Genomic DNA, 16580 nt, shown 5'->3' with positions numbered 1-16580 from the left:
TCCTGTGATTTCCTTATAAATCAGCTTTCAGATATGGTTGGAAAGTCACGAGTTTTGTGGGCTATCTGGATTTTTCTCATTAGGAGCAGAGAGGTACAGCTTTCTATAGGCCAAGTGCAAGAAGAATTTAGGCTTACGTTTTATATGTCTCTGCTTTTTCATTTCATTAAAAAATAATTTTATTGATTTTATAAAAATATTGCTCTGTGACAGACTGAAATATAAACAATAAAACCAGTCTATCACCACAAATAGTGTGACAAGCACTCTTCTGGTACATGAAGTAGTTCTGCTTATGACAATACTGTCCAATCTGTGGGGGCACTGTTGAGTTATAAGAACTTACAACATACTTGTGGAGACAGCACAAAAAGTTCATACTAATTCACACTTGGTAGAGGGTAAGGCAGTAGCAGTTAATAAAGCATTTTCTCTTCCACAGATTTTTTTCTGTGGCTTATCCTAGAGCACTGCTAATTTTCTCCCTTTCAAAAACATGTTCATAGCACTTGTTCCAATTTTCCCTGATGGTTAAGGGTTAATTGGGGCTTCCCTGGTGGCTCAGATGGTAAAGAATCTGCCTGTTATGCACGACACCTGGGTTCAAACCCTGAGTTGGGAAGATCCCCTGGAGAAGGGAATGGCCACCCACTCCAGTATTCTTGCCTGAAGAATTCCATGAACAGAGGAGCCTGGCAGGCCACAGGAATCTTTCAAAATGTCCCAGACTGCCTCTGGAAAAGGCATATCAAAACAAACCACAGATTCTATCAACCAGCAAACATGCTAACTAAAGAGAGACATAATGAGAAGAGAAAGTAGACTTGAAGACACTTAGTAAACTGTATCTCTAATTTCTCTGATAAAGAGTTTAGAAACAATAATTCTTCTAAAGTATCTTCTAACACTTTCATTATGGACTTATCCCTTTGCTGCTCTTCCATCTTTTCCAACAAAACAGTGAACACCTCAAGGATGGTGTTGTATTCATCTCTGTACTTCTCAGTGTCTAGCCCAGTTCCTGGCAAATGGCAGGCTCTGAATGATCATTCACTGAATGAAGCGAATAGATCCGATAACGGTTCTGCCTAGCTTTTTCTTGCGGAGAAGGCAATGGCAACCCACTCCAGTACTCTTGCCTGGAAAACTCGATGGGTGGAGGAGCCTGGCAGGCTGCAGTCCATGGGGTCATGAAGAGTCAGACACGACTGAGCGACTTCACTTTCATGCATTGGAGAAGGAAATGGCAACCCACTCCAGTGTTCTTGCCTGGAGAATCCCACGGATGGGGGAGCCTGGTGGGCTGCCGTCTCTGGGGTCGCACAGAGTCGGACACAACTAAAGCGACTTAGTGGCAGGAGCAGCAGCAGCTTTTTCTTGAATCTTTTTCTTCTGGGCATATCTTTCTCTTACCATCCTTCCCCTTTCCTTTTTTGTGAGTGTATATGAATCAGTTCCTGGAGAAGGCAATGGCACCCCACTCCAGTACTCTCGCTTGGAAAATCCCATGGACGGAGGAGCCTGGTAGGCTGTAGTCCATGGGGTCGCTAAGAGTCGGACACGACTGAGCAACTTCACTTTCACCTTTCACTTTCATGCATTGGAGAAGGAAATGGCAACCCACTCCAGTGTTCTTGCCTGGAGAATCCCAGGGACGGGGGAGCCTGGTGGGCTGCCCTCTATGGGGTCACACAGAGTCGGACACAACTGAAGCGACGCAGCAGCAGCAGCAGCAGCATGAATCAGTTCCACAGAATCCCTACCCACCAGCGTCTGCTCGACTCCCAAGTAGTCACTACTGTTTGAAGACTGTTCCGCCAGCCCTATCTGCCTGGTCAGTTGGCCTCACATTTCTAACAGGGCTGAGATGGTTCTGGCTCTGTTCTTTGCTTGGATGACCTGGCAGTCTGCTTGATGGTCAGCCTTTGTAGCCAGATGTGTTTCTTACAACAACCTCAGGGCCTGGGCAAATGGATTCCTATCTGAACCTACCTATTTTCCTCCTCATTGGTCACGTGCAGTCAGGGGCTTACATACCTCAGCCTCTGAGCCTCCTTGAGTCACAGTAGGTATTTCATCTTATGCTAATATACATTATTAGTTTTCCATACACTGTGATAAATCTTCCATTTGGATATATAAGGAGAATGCCATCAAAAGCAGAAATTACAGTTTCTTCCCCTTCTTTTGAACCTTTCAAAATTCCTAACATAGTATGTGCCCAGAGTAGACAGATACACAATTATTGAATGAGAGAATGAGTTGAATGCTGCATTGAAAGTTCTTCATAGGTTCCCTCCAAGAATTAAGTCAATTTACATTTATAGTGGTCCTTTTCTTTTTGTCAACAGCTCGTCTTTACTTCTTCACATATCTCCATGGGAAAACTAAAGTGGCAGTTAACTGATAAATCTCTTAGAGGACCAAACAAACATCTTGCAGTTCAATGTGGTTCACGTTTCCCCATAATCATATATGAACGAATCTCACTATTCCCATAAATTCTAGAGAAAAGAAACACTTACCCAGCCTTAGCAACACTGATGGTTTGCTGCTCCATTGCTTCGTGGATACTAGTTCTGTCATGCTCTTTGAGGCTATTAAATTCATCGATACAGCAGAGGCCAGCATCTGCGAGGACTAATGCTCCCGCCTCCAAATTCCATTCTCCTGAGTCTTTTACAGCAGTTACCGTCAGACCTAAGGAAATGAGCAAGCTGTGTTAGCTTTTATTTGGAAAGCATGTCTTATAACTATGAAGCTTATATCCTATAAACTTTTTCATGATTATTACATTTCTTATAGTAATGTGTGATCAGTGATCTTTGCTGTTACTATTGTAACTGAAGATGTGGTAGAAATAGTAAGAAAACTAGAACTAGAAGTGGAGCCTGGAGATGTGCCTGAATTGCTACAATCTCATGATAAAACTTTATGAAGAGTTGCTTCTTATGATGAGCATAAGGGATGGAATCTACTGCTGAAGATGCTATGAAGATGCTATGAAGATTACTGAAAGAACAACAAAGGATTTAGAATATTACATAGATTTAGTTGATAAAACAGCAGCAGGATTTGAGAGATTGACTCCAATTTAAACAAAGCTCTACTGTGGGCAGATATTATTGCCTGCTACAGAAAAATCACTGGTGAAAGGAAGAGCCAACTGGTGTGGCAAACTTCGTTACTGTCTTATTTAAGACATTGGCACAGCTGCCCCAGCCTTCAGCAACCATCAATCTGATCAGTCAGCAGCTATCAACATCAAGACAAGAACCTCCACCAGCAAAAAGATCATGACTTACTCAAGATTATGACTTTCTCAGATGACGATTTGCATGTTTTAGCAATAAAGTACTTTTTAATTAAATATGTATGGGTTTTTTAGATGTAATGCTACTGTATATCTAATAGACTACATTATAGTATAAATATAACTTTTATATGAATTGGGAACCCAAAAAACTTCCTGTAGACTTGCTTTACTGCAGTGGTCTAGAACTTGCAGTATCTCTGAGGTCTCAGTTTACTTATCTACAAAAAAAAAAAGGATATATTATTTATCCAGGCCTCAGTTTACTTATCAATAAAAAAAAGGATAATGACAGAAAATTTTACTTAAAGATTCTTGGATATTCAAATAGAATATAAATAAAGATTTTTAAAAGGTGTAAGATACACAGTGAGTGAGTAATTATAATAATTATTGTTGATAAAAATTGATAAACCTCTGGCTAGACTGATGGAGGAAAAAGAAGAAAAGTTATAAATAGAAGACACAGTTAAAAATATCAGAAATGAAAGAGGGGACATCACTATAGACTAAGGACATTAATAATAAGAAAATACAATGAACAACTCTATGTTCTAACTTAGAGAAAATAGTCACATTCTCTAAAATATATAAAATGACAAAGTTTATCTAAAAAGGAATAGATATCTTGCAAAATCCTGTATCTACTTTGAAAATTGACTCTGTAGTTAAAAATGATGCAACATACAGGCTGAGATGACTTCAGGGTGAATCCTACCAGACATTTATGGAAGAAATAATACCGATTCTACACAAAACTTTCAAAAATATAGAGAAACAAGGAACACTTCCTAACTCGTTTAATGAAGCCAGTATTATTGTGATTACTAAAAGCAGATCAAGATACACTAAAACTATGCATCAGTATCCCTCATTAACACAGATACAAAAAACCCTTAAAAAATAAAAGCAAATAAAAGGATATATAAAATGATAACAAATCATAACTAAGTGAAGTTTATCTAGAGAATGCAAGGCTAACTCAACATTCAACTATTAATCACTGCAATTTACTGACAAACTAAGGAAGAAAAAGCAAACAACCACCTCAATGATACAGAAAAAAAAATTTGATAAAACTCAACAATCGTTCATGATTTAAAAAAAAAAAAGAAGTGTTCAGAAGCAAAGGAACAGAGGCAATTTCTTCAGTCTGATAAAGAGTATTTATAAAAAATCTTACAGCTAACATACTGAATGTTTACCTCCAGCCCAACCCTTGCCCCCAAGATCAGAACGTGGCATGGATATCCACTCTCATCACTTATTTAAAATCATACTGGAGGTTCTTGCCAGTGAAGTAAAGCAAATGTCCCCTCCCTCCTGAACCTCCCTTCCACCCCAAATATGGTTTTCTCAGGGTGTATGCCCAGTAGTGGGTTGTTGGGTGTTATGGTAGTTTTAGTTCTAGTTTTTTAAAGAAATCTCCATACTGTTCTTTACGGTGGCTATATCAATTTACATTCCCACCAACAGTGCAAGAGGGTTCCCTTTTCTCCTCATCCTAGCCAGCATTTATTGTTTGTAGATTTTTTGATGATGGCCATTCTGACCGGTGTGAGGTGATACCTCATTGTAGTTTTTATTTGCATTTCTCTAATAAGTGATGTTGTGCATTTTTTCAAGTGTTTGTTGGCCATCTGTATGTCTTCTTTGGAGAAATGCCTGTTTAAGTCTTCTGTCCAGCATTTGATTGGGTTGTTTGTTTTTCTGATATTGAGCTGCATGAGCTGCTTATATATTTTGGAGATTAAGCCTTTGTCAGTTGCTTCATTTGCAATTCATTTCTCCCATTCTGAGAGCTGTCTTTTCATCTTGTTTATGATTTCCTTTGCCGTGCAAAAGCTTTTAATTTTAATTAGGTCCCATTTATTTTTGTTTTTGTTTCCACTACTCTAGGAGATGGGTCATAAATCTTGCTGTGATTTATGTCAGTGTTCTGCCTATGCTTTCCTCTAAAAGGAGTTTTGCAGTTTCTGGTCTTACACTTAGGTCTTTAATCCATTTTGAGGTTATCTTTATGTTGGTGTTAGCAAGTGTTTTTAATTTCACTCTTTTACATGGAGCTGTCCAGTTTTTCCAGCACTACTTATTGAAGAGGCTGTCTTTCTCCATTGTATATCGTTGGCTCCTTTTTCAAAGATAAGGTGCCCATAGGTGTGTAGGTTTATCTCTGGGCTTTCTATCTTGTTCCATTGGTCAATATTTCTGTTTTTGTGCCAGTACTATTACTGTCTTAATGACTGTGGTTTTGTGGTGTAGTCTGAGCTCAGGAAGGTTGATTCCTCTAGCTCCATTCTTCTTTCTCAAGTTCTTTGGCTATTTGGGGTCTTTTGTGTTTCCATAGAAATTTTTTGTACTAGTTCTGTGAAAAATGCCACTGATAATTTGATAGGGGTTGCACTGAATCTATAAATGGCTTTGGGTAGTGGTGTGACTCCAATATGGAATCATTTTCACAACACTGATTCTTCTGATCCAAGAACATGGTATAATCTATCTGTTTATATTGTTTTTGGTTTCTTTCACCAGCATCTTATAGTTTTCTTACAGTGTCTTACAGTTTTTTGTATATATCTCTCATTTCTTTTTTGTATATAGTTCTCTTTTGTCTCCTTTAGATTTATTCCTAGGTATTTTACTCTTTTTGTTGCAATGGTGAATGTGATTAATTTCTTAATTTCTCTTTGTGATTTTTCATTGTTAATGCATATGAATGCAAGGGATTTCTGTGTATTTATTTTGTATCCTCTGTCTTTACTAAACTCACTGATTAGCTCTAGTAACTTTCTGATAGAATCTTTAGGGCTTTTTTCTGTATAGTATCATGTAAGTTACAAACAGTGAGAGTTTTACTTCTTTTCCAATATGGGTTCCTTTCATTTCTTTTTCTTCTCTAATTGCCGTGGCTAGAACTTCCAAAACTATGTTGAACAATAGTGCCAAGAGTCGGCACTCTTGTTTCTGATCTTACAGGAAATGCTTTCAATTTTTCACCGTTGAGAATAATGTTTGCTGTGGGTTTACCATATATGGGCTTTATTATGTTGAGGTAGGTTCCTTCTATGCCAATTTTCTGGAGAGTTTGTATCATAAATGGGTCTTGAATTTTGTCTAAAGTTTTTTCTACATCTATTGAGTTTATCATGATATTTATTTTTTGTTAATATGGTGTATCACATTGATTAATTTGCATATATTGAAGAATCTTTGCATTCCTTAGATAAACCTGACTTGATCATGGTGTATGATCCTTTCAATGTGTTGTTGGATTCCATTTGTTAGAATTTTGTTGAGGATTTTTGTGTCTATATTCATCAGTAACACTGGCCCATAATTTTCTTTTTATGTGATGTCTTGGCCTGGCTTTGGAATCAGGGTGATGACGGCCCTGTAGAATGAAAAACTCAATACTTCTAAGATGTTTCTCCAAACTGCTCTATAGATTCAATGCAAGTCCAAACAAAATTTCAGTGGGATTTTTCTTGTTATGGACATTGAAAAGGTGATTCTAAAATTTATATAGAGAAGAAAATAGAAGACTCAAACAAGAAACTAAGTAGGAAGTCTCACATGACTCAATTTCCAGATTTATTACAAAGCTGCAGTAATCAATTCTGTGTGGTACTGGACAAAAGATATAAACAGACAGAACAATGGAATAGAGTCCAAAAATAGTCCCACAAATGTATGGTCAAGTAATTTTTGATAAAAATGCAAAAGCAATTCTATGGAGGAAGGATAATCTGATATCCTTGTGTTATAGCAAAACAGAAAAACACTAAATGAAACTCCCTGGTGGCCCAGACAGTAAAGAATCTGCCTGCAATGCAGTTCAATCTCTGGGCTGGGAAGATCCCCTGGAGGAGGAAATGGCAACCCACTCCAGTATTCTTGCCTGGAGAATACCATGAACAGAGGAGCCTGGTGGGCTACAGTCCATGGGATTGCAAAGAGTCAGACACAACTAAGCTACTAACACTTTGTGCTACAGAAAAGCAGGAAAACACTAAATGAACCTATACCCAGGCATACAATTTAAACTTTAGAAAATCAAAAGTAAAGAAAAAAAAATCTTGAAAAAAGCCATAGGTGAAATAAACCACCTTACCTACAGTGCTGTAACAACTGGATATCCACATGAAAAAAGAAAAAAAAAATCAGTATTTCTCCATACTTCATATTTAATACAAAAATTAACTCACAATGAATGAAAGACCTAAATGAAAAATATAAAACTTATGGAAGAAAACATAGGGAAAAAAGCTATGTGAGCTCCTCTGATTTCTGGCCCAGCACTTAAGGGGCTTTGAAATTGCTAATCTACTCTAATAAGTGAAAATCTAAGCAACTGAAAAATCAACACCTGTTCTATGATCCATCAAAGGAATGAGGTCACAGGGCAAACTGCTGTCCCTGAAATTGGAAAGATGGAGAATTATAACTTACCAGAGCAGAGGCCTCCACAGGCACCAGTGCTGGAATAGAAAACCCTGAACTCTAACTGGCAAACTTCTGGAGGCTCAATGAGGACAATTCTGAAAATTAAAAATTCCTTAGGAACCCAGTTACGGAGGGCATGGGTACACATACTTTTGTGAATTTTACCTCCAGGAGCTCTACCAGGCTCTCACACTGAACATCAAGTTTGTCTCTGACATTGTAAACAGAAAGGTTAAAAGTCTAAGAAAAAATGAAAGAGAAATTTTAGAGATCAAAATCACTACAGATGATGAATGCCTTTGATGGGCTCATTTGTAGAAGGGACATGGCTAAGGAAAGAATCTCTGAGAACAAGGAGGACCTTATGTATGTGTGTGTGTGTGTGTGTGTGTGTGTGCGCGCGCGTGCGCACGCTCAGTCGTGTCTGACTCTTTGCAACCTCATGGACTGTAGCCTGCCAGGCTCCTATGTTCATGAAAACTGGAGTGGGTTGCCATTTCCTACTTCAGGGGATCTTCTTGACCCAGAGATAGTCAACAGAAATTTCTAAAACTGAAAAGTAAAGGAAAAAATTTGGAAAATAACAAAACAGAATATCCAAGAAGTATGGAACAACTACAGAATGTGTAACATACATATAATGGGTATAATGGGAATACTAGAAGAAATAGAGAAATTACAGAAGCAACATTTGAAGCAATAATGAAAATTCTCTAAATTAATGTCAGACACCAAACCATGGATCCAAAAAACTTAGCAACTATAAAGCAGGAAAAACACAAAACAAAACTATACCTAGGCATATGACTTAAACTTTAGAAAATCAAAGGTAAAGAAAAAAACTGGTGAAAAAAGTAGAGGAAACAAACCACCTTACCTATGTGTGTGTGCGCATGTGCTAAGTCACTTCAGTTGTGTCCGACTCTCTGCCACCCCACGGACTGTAGCCAACCAGGTTCCTCTGTCCATAGAAATCTCCAGGCAAAAATACTGGAGTGGGTTGCCATTCCCTTCTCCAGGGGATCTTCCCAACCCAGGGATCAAACTCAGGTCTCCCGCATTGTGGACAGATTCTTTACTATCTGAGCTACTAGAGAAGTCCTCACCTTACCTTAGAGGAGCATAAATGAAGATTATATCCAACTTTCCCTCAGAATATTTCAATATGGTCTAAAACATGCATTAAGGCAAGACTAGCATTCAAAAGGAGAAGGCAATGGCACCCCACTCCAGTACCTTGTCTGGAAAATCCCATGGACGGAGGACCCTGGTGGGCCGCAGTCCGTGGGGTCGCTAAGAGTCGGACACGAGTGAGCGACTTCACTTTCACTTTTCACTTTTATGCACTGAAGAAGGCAATGGCAACCCACTCCAGTGTTCTTGCCTGGAGAATCCCAGGGACGGGGGAGCCTGGTGGGCTGCCGTCTCTGGGGTCGCACAGAGTCGGACACGACTGAAGCGACTTAGCAGCAGTAGCAGCAGCAGCATTCAAAAATGAAGATAAAATCACACCAAGTTCTGCACTGGTTAGATAATATCCAGAGAGGGGTCAGCAAACTATGATCTGTGGGCAAGATTTGGCCCAACCACCTGTTTTTGCAAAAATAGTTTTTTGGAACACAGTCACGTTCATCATTTACATACTGTCTATGGCTGTTTTCACACTACAATGGCAGAGTCAAGTAATTATGACAGACACGGAAAGGCCTTCAAAAATCTAAAATATTTATACCTAGTCCTTTAGAGAAAAAAAGTTGCTGACTCCTGAGTATTAATATCTACTTTGAGATATCAAATCTTAAAAGAAATACTAATAAAAAAAAGTAAAATAATGAAGGACATGGAAAATAATGCCACTGAAAGAATAGTTTATAGCATGGGTTTGTTGGTTAGCCAGAAACAAAGATTTAGAGAAGAGAAAGCAATTATTAAGTATTTAAAGAACTATCCTATGGAAGATCAATTAGACTAATTTAGGGTGGCTTCAAAAGAATTAACAGACCAATATGTAGAATTTTACAGGGAAGTGCTGGAAATCTCAAGGTGTTTAAAAAGGAATGTGCTACCTTGTGAAGTAAGAAATCAAAGTAATCTTTAAGCAAAAGTGGAAAGTCCACTTGTCACAAATAACATAGAAAGGTATTCATGCAACAAATAGGTGGCTGGACAACAGGAAATCAGAAAAAACTGAGATGAAGGAAAATGAAGACACAACATACCATAATTAATGGGATGCAGCTAAAGCAGTGTTTACAAAGTAACTTACAGATATAAATGTCTATATTAAAAAAGAAGAAAGATCTCAAGTCAAAAATCTATGCTGCCACCTTAAGACACTGGAAAAAAGGAAGAGCAAACTAAACCCAAATTAGCAGAAGGAAGGAGGTAATGTATACTGTAACAGAAATCACTGACACAGAACATAAAAACGGAGAAAATTCATGAATCCAAAAGTTGATACATTTTAGCTACACTGACCAAGCCAAAACCAGAGGAATAAAATTACACTAAAATCAGGAATCAAAGACGGGACATTATCAATGACTTTACAGAAACAAAAAGGATTACAAAGGGAAACAACAAATAACTTTATGTTAACCAATTAGATAATTCAGGTGAAATTAACAAATTTCTAAATAGACACTACCAAAACTGACTCAAGAAGAAAAAGAAAATCTGAACAGATGTATAGTAAGTTGGGACTGAATTAGTAATTTAAAAACTACCCACAAAGAAAAACCCACACACAGATGGCTTCAACACTAGAAGAATTGAGTATGAATTCTTCACAAACTCTTTACAAGTAGAAAAGGAGGAAACACTTCCTAACTTGTTCTATGAGAACAGTATTACCTATACACCAAAAATCAAAGGCATCACAAGACTACTAAAGACCAATATTTCTTATGAATACATATATATGAAAATCCTCAATACTACTGAACCGAATCCAGCAATATATAAAAAGGACTATATAACCATGATCCAGTGAGATAAATCTCTGGAATTCAAGATTGGTGGTATAACATCTAGAAATCAATTAATGTAATATCCTCACATTAACAGAATAAGGGACAAAAAGCATATGATCACGTCAATAGAGACAGAAAAAGTGTTTGACAAAATTCAACAACACTTCATGAAAAAATGCTCAAACCAGGAACAGAAGAGAACTTCATTCTGATAAGGACGTCTACAAAAAACCCAGAACTATCATCATTCTTGATGTAAGACTGAACGTATTCGTGTTAAGATCAGAAACAAGACAGGGATGTTCACTCTCATTACTTCTGTATAGCAGAGTACTGGAGGTTTTAGGAAGGGCAATGAAACAAAAAATGAAATAACAGGCATCTAGAAGGGAAAGGAAACAGTAAAAATATCCCTGCATGCAGATAGCATGATCTTACAGATAGAAAATCCAAAGAATTACAATTAAATCACAGCTAACAAATGAGTTCATCAAGGTTGAAGGATACAAAATCAATTTTTAAAATTAAATTGTGTCTATATACTTGCAAGGTGAAGAATATGAAAATATAACTAATAAAGTAATTCCATTTATAATAGCATTAAAAAGAATAAATACTTAGAAATGAATTTAACAAAAGAAGTATATAAAACTTATACTGTGAAAAGTACAGAATGTTGTTAAAAGAAATTAAAGATGTCTTAAATATATGAAAAAATACCTCACATACATCCACTGACTTTTTCTGCTTGTATTTTTTTTATCATTTCTCAAAAAACACTGCCTAATTATAGGCCTGAAGATTGATGCCTTTGATGTGTTTTCTTCTAAGAGTTTTATACTTTCAGCACCTTACATTTGAGTCTTTGATTCAGTTTAAATTATTTTTTGCATATTGTGTGAATAGGGGTCCAAACTTGTATTTTTGCATTTGGATGTCCAATTTCCTAGCAGTGAGTTTTGAAAAGACAATTTCTTTCCCCAGTGAATTGTTCTGGAACCCTTATCAAAAATGGATTGACCGGAGAAGGAAATGGCAACCCACTCCAGTATTCTTGCTTGGAGAATCCCATGGACGGAGGAGACTGGTGGGCTACAGTCCATGGGGTTGCAAAGAGTTGGACACGACTGAGTGACTTCACTCACTCACTCACTTTCTGCCATAAAGTTGAGCTATTTCAAATCCTGAAAGATGATGCTGTGAAAGTGCTGCACTCAATATGCCAGCAAATTTGGGAAACTCAGCAGTGGCCACAGGACTGGAAAAGGTTAGTTTTCATTCCAATCCCAAAGAAAGGCAATGCCAAAGAATGCTCAAACTACCACACAATTGCACTCATCTCACACGCTAGTAAAGTAATGCTCAAAATGCTCCAAGCCAGGCTTCAGCAATATGTGAACTGTGAACTTCCTGATGTTCAAGCTGGTTTTAGAAAAGGCAGAGGAACCAGAGATCAAATTGCCAACATCTGCTGGATCATGGAAAAAGCAAGAGAGTTCCAGAAAAACATCCATTTCTGCTTTATTGACTATGCCAAAGCCTTTGACTATGTGGATCACAATAAACTGGAAAATTCTTCAAGAGATGGGAATACCAGACCACCTGACCTGCCTCTTGAGAAATCTGTATGCAGGTAAGCAACAGTTAGAACTGGACATGGAACAACAGACTGGTTCCAAATAGGAAAAGGAGTATGTCAAGGCTATATATTCTCACCCTGCTTATTTAACTTCTATGCAGAGTACATCATGAGAAACGCTGGGCTGGAAGAAGCACAAGCTGGAATCAAGATTTCTGGGAGAAATATCGATAACCTCAGAGTTAGATTAAGCTACAACAAAAACTTTAGAGATTTTAGAGACTATATAATGCAGATTTTAGAGACTGTATAGTATGAAGTGGATTTGCTTTCCAGAAGACTGCTACATTGATAATTTGGATTCAACAGGACATTTGACCAGGAAAATGTTAAGATGGTTGGAAGTAAAGCTAAATCAAAAAGAACAGGTTTGGTGAAGAAACAAAAAATACATAGTCTCTTACCTATGGCTGATTCATGTTGATGTTTGGTAGTAACTAACAAAATTCTGTAAACCAATTATTCTTCAATTAAAAATAAATTGAAAAAAAAATGGATTGACCATAAATGTATGGATTTATTTCTGGACAATCAATTCTGTTCTATTGGATTATATCTTTATGCCATTACCACATTGGACTTTATCAAAAAGCTTTTGTGGTGCAAAAGACACCCACAAGAAAATGGGTGTCTTGTGAAAAGAAGAAAATGAAAAGATAATCCACACTATGGGAAAAAATTTTTCCAAACCTGGTGAGTACAAGTCTCTGATAAGTCTCAGATAAGAGACTTGTATTTAGAATATACAAAGAACTCACAACCCAATAATAAAGACAATCCAATTTTTTTAATGGCCAAAAGAGCTGAACAGACATTTCTCTTCAGCAGATATACAAATGGCCAACAAGCAAATGAAAAATGTTCAACTCTTCTTTAGCCATCAGAGAAATGTAAATCAAAACCACAATGAGATACCACTTCGCACACCACCCACAGCTATAATCAGAAAGACATAACAGAAAAAAAAAAAAAGATAGACAGACATGATAATAAGTGTTAGTGGGGATGTGGAGAAATTGGGAAGCTTATACATTGCTGGTGGGAACATAAAACAGTGCAGATACTTTGGAAAACAGTCTAGTAGTCCCTCATAAGGAGTTACCACATGACTCAACAACTTCATAGACCCAGAAAAATGAAAATTTGTATATAAATGTTGATAGCAATATAGTTGTTATTAAAACAATCACTGGGGCTACCCTGGTGGTCCGGTGGAAGGACTGTGTTGTCAATGTAGGGGGTGGGGGTAGTGAATGGGGGCAGTGAGGGCAGAAATTCGATCCTCGGTCAGAGAACTGGATCTCACGTATCACAAACAAAGATTCCGCGTGCTGCAATGAAGACCCGGTGCAGCAAAATAAATACGTAAATAGTTTTTAAAAAGTCACCGTATAATCATACTGGGGCTGCATGGAGATACATTCTATGTATGCTGGATGCAAGGTCTTAACAAGCACAAATTCTCCCAACAAAATGTACCAATTAATCACCTATTAGTTCATTTGGGAAACCTTTCCCCTTCCTATCCTTTTTAGTCTTCTGCCTTTTCTAAGCAACCCTGTGTATAAGATCTCCCTCCAATCTCAGGAAGATTACTTGCCTAGCTTCTGTCAAGCGTTGACTCCATCTTATGTCATTTGTCTCTATAGTAACCAACTAAAAAAGCTGCTATGCTGAGCGGTGGCTTTGTGCAAACAGTGGTCTAGTGTGAAGATGTTTTAAAGATTTGAGTCCTCTCTTTACTTATCACTGAATTCTTTCTGGTACCAGGAAAAGGAGAAAGCCTCTAACAAACGGGACAGGTGGAGAGTGAAAGAGAAAAGGATGGAATGTAAAACATGAAGGACAGTGGACTCCAAGTAGAGACTAAGTTTAGAAGGAAATGAGTTAAGAGCTTCATTTACAAGAAGACTAAGAACACAAGGTTAAAAACTAGATACAAGAAACAAGATAATTATCAAGCATTTCCATCCCTATTCTTCTGGTCAGAAATAATACCATGATGTTAACATCAACAGATTGCCCACAAGAAACGTAACCATGGTGCTTCAGAAAGCTGACTAATATGGATGAGATCCAAAAGGTATTTAACGGTTTAGTCCAGCTTGGTTAAGGGGCCAGACACAGCTTCTCTCTTCAACAAACTTGTAACCTAATGGTGGGTAGCACCGAAATCAAAACAGGGAAACTGTTGTTAATGAGGTGGGGCAGAGAATGGAGGAGGGGAATGTACTTTAGGTAACGAACATGAAAACCTTATTAAAAGCATAAGGATGCGTTCCGGGATCCATCGTCCCCCACCTCCCAGTCACTCCTGCAACAGGAAGCCTGGCGTCTGCAGCTTCAATGGGGAGCTCCCACAGCTTTGCCTTGGCCGCAGCCTCCTCTCACTCCCAGTATCTACCTGGGCAAACCTCATTCATGGAGCTTTGTTCCTCAAGAGTTCATTAATCAAGTCATTACTACAGTGTCAGCCAGCCTGTGGGTTCTTCCAGGAAATTATACCAATTGCTTTTCTACCCATAAAGTCCACTTTAAATATTATCTGACACAGTAGAGAGAAAATAGAGAAACACTAAGTCAGCAATTAAGGGAGCAGGATCCTGAGCAGCAGTGTCCTCATTTGTTATATGGGGCTAATCTTACCTTGCTACCATACCAAAGTGTTGCATGAATCAAAAACAGGTTATTTAAAAGCTTTTTATAAATAGTAAAGAAAACATCATACCATATGTATATGCATAGGTACCATGTATCTATATACATACCACACACACGGCCTTTCTTGTGACATCAAAATTTGGTTCTCATAGTTTTCATTCCATCCTCAAAGAAAGGCAATGCCAAACAATGCTCAAACTACTGCACAACTGCACTCATCTCACACGCTAGTAAAGTGATGCTTAAAATTCTAGAAGCAAGGCTTCAGCAATACGTGAACCGTCAATTTCCAGATGTTCAAGCTGGTTTTAGAAAAGGTAGAGGAACCAGGGATCAAATTGCCAACATCCACTGGATCATGGAAAAAGCAAGAGAGTTCCAGAAAAACATCTATTTCTGCTTTATTGACTATGCCAAAGCCTTTGACTGTGTGGATCACAATAAACTGTGGAAAATTCTGAAAGAGATGGGAACACCAGACCACCTGACCTGTCTCCTGAGAAATCTATATACAGGTCAGGAAGCAACAGTTAGAACTGGACATGGAACAACAGACTGATTCCAAATAGGAAAAGGAGTATGTCAAGGCTGTATATTGTCACCCTGCTTATTTAACTTATATGCAGAGTACATCATGAGAAATGCTGGGCTGGAGGAAACACAAGCTGGAATCAAGATTGCTAGGAGAAATATCAATAACCTCAAACACGCAGATGACACCACCCTTATGGCAGAAAGTGAAGAGGAATGAAAAAGCCTCTTGATGAAAGTGTAAGAGGAGAGTGAAAAAGTTGGCTTAAAGCTCAACATTCAGAAAACGAAGATCATGGCATTTGGTCCTATGGCAAATAGATGGGGAAACAGTGGAAACAGTGGCTGACTTTATTTTTTTGGGCTCCAAAATCACTGCAGATGGTGACTGCAGCCATGAAATTAAAATATGCTTACTCCTTGGAAGAAAAGTTATAACCAACCTAGACAGCATATTAAAAAGCAGAGACATTACTTTGTCAACAAAGGTCCATCTAGTCAAGGCTATGGTTTTTCCAGTAGTCGTGTATGGATGTGAGAGTTGGAGTATAAAGAAAGCTGAGCACCGAAGAATTGATGCTTTTGAACTGTGGTGTTGGAGAAGACTCTTGAGAGTCCCTTGGACTGCAAGGAGATCCAACCAGTCCTTCCTAAAGGAGATCAGTCCTGGATATTCATTGGAAGGACTGATTTTGAAGCTGAAACTCCAATACTTTGGCTACCTGATGCAAAGAGCTGACTCTTTGGAAAAGACCCTGATGCTGGGAAAGATTGAGGGCAGGAGAAGGGGATGACAGAGGTTGAGATGGTTGGATGGCATGACCGACTCAATGGACATGGGTTTGGGTAGACTCCGGGAGTTGGTGATGGACAGGGAGGCCTGGCGTGCTGCGGTTCATGGGGTCGCAAAGAGTCGGACATGACTGAACTGAACTGATACAACTTTAACCATTACTGTTCAAGGTGCATCTAACACTTTCTATTCTGTACCATACTGATGTGATTACATAGTCACCTTTCC

At 38.2% G+C, this 16580-nt stretch overlaps 1 protein-coding gene across 7 annotated transcripts in view; it reads right to left on the bottom strand.

Moving 5' to 3' along the window:
• The window catches only part of MCM9 (minichromosome maintenance 9 homologous recombination repair factor), a 109675-nt gene that overhangs the window by 43802 nt on the left and 49293 nt on the right, over positions 1–16580 (bottom strand). For all 7 annotated transcript variants that reach the window (XM_086317125.1, XM_086317119.1, XM_086317126.1 and 4 more), the window contains one exon: positions 2526–2700. In XM_086317125.1, coding sequence (XP_086173251.1) covers positions 2526–2700 — 175 coding nt within the window. The remainder of the gene's footprint in view (positions 1–2525; positions 2701–16580) is intronic.

Source organism: Bos grunniens, chromosome 9 (genome assembly GCF_055505025.1).
Source record: "Bos grunniens cultivar Pamir isolate PY7600 chromosome 9, Bosgru_T2T1.0, whole genome shotgun sequence".
Taxonomy (NCBI): Eukaryota; Metazoa; Chordata; class Mammalia; order Artiodactyla; family Bovidae; genus Bos; species Bos grunniens.
The sequence above is the reverse complement of the archived record's forward strand: the minus strand, read 5'-3'. Positions and strand labels throughout refer to the sequence as shown.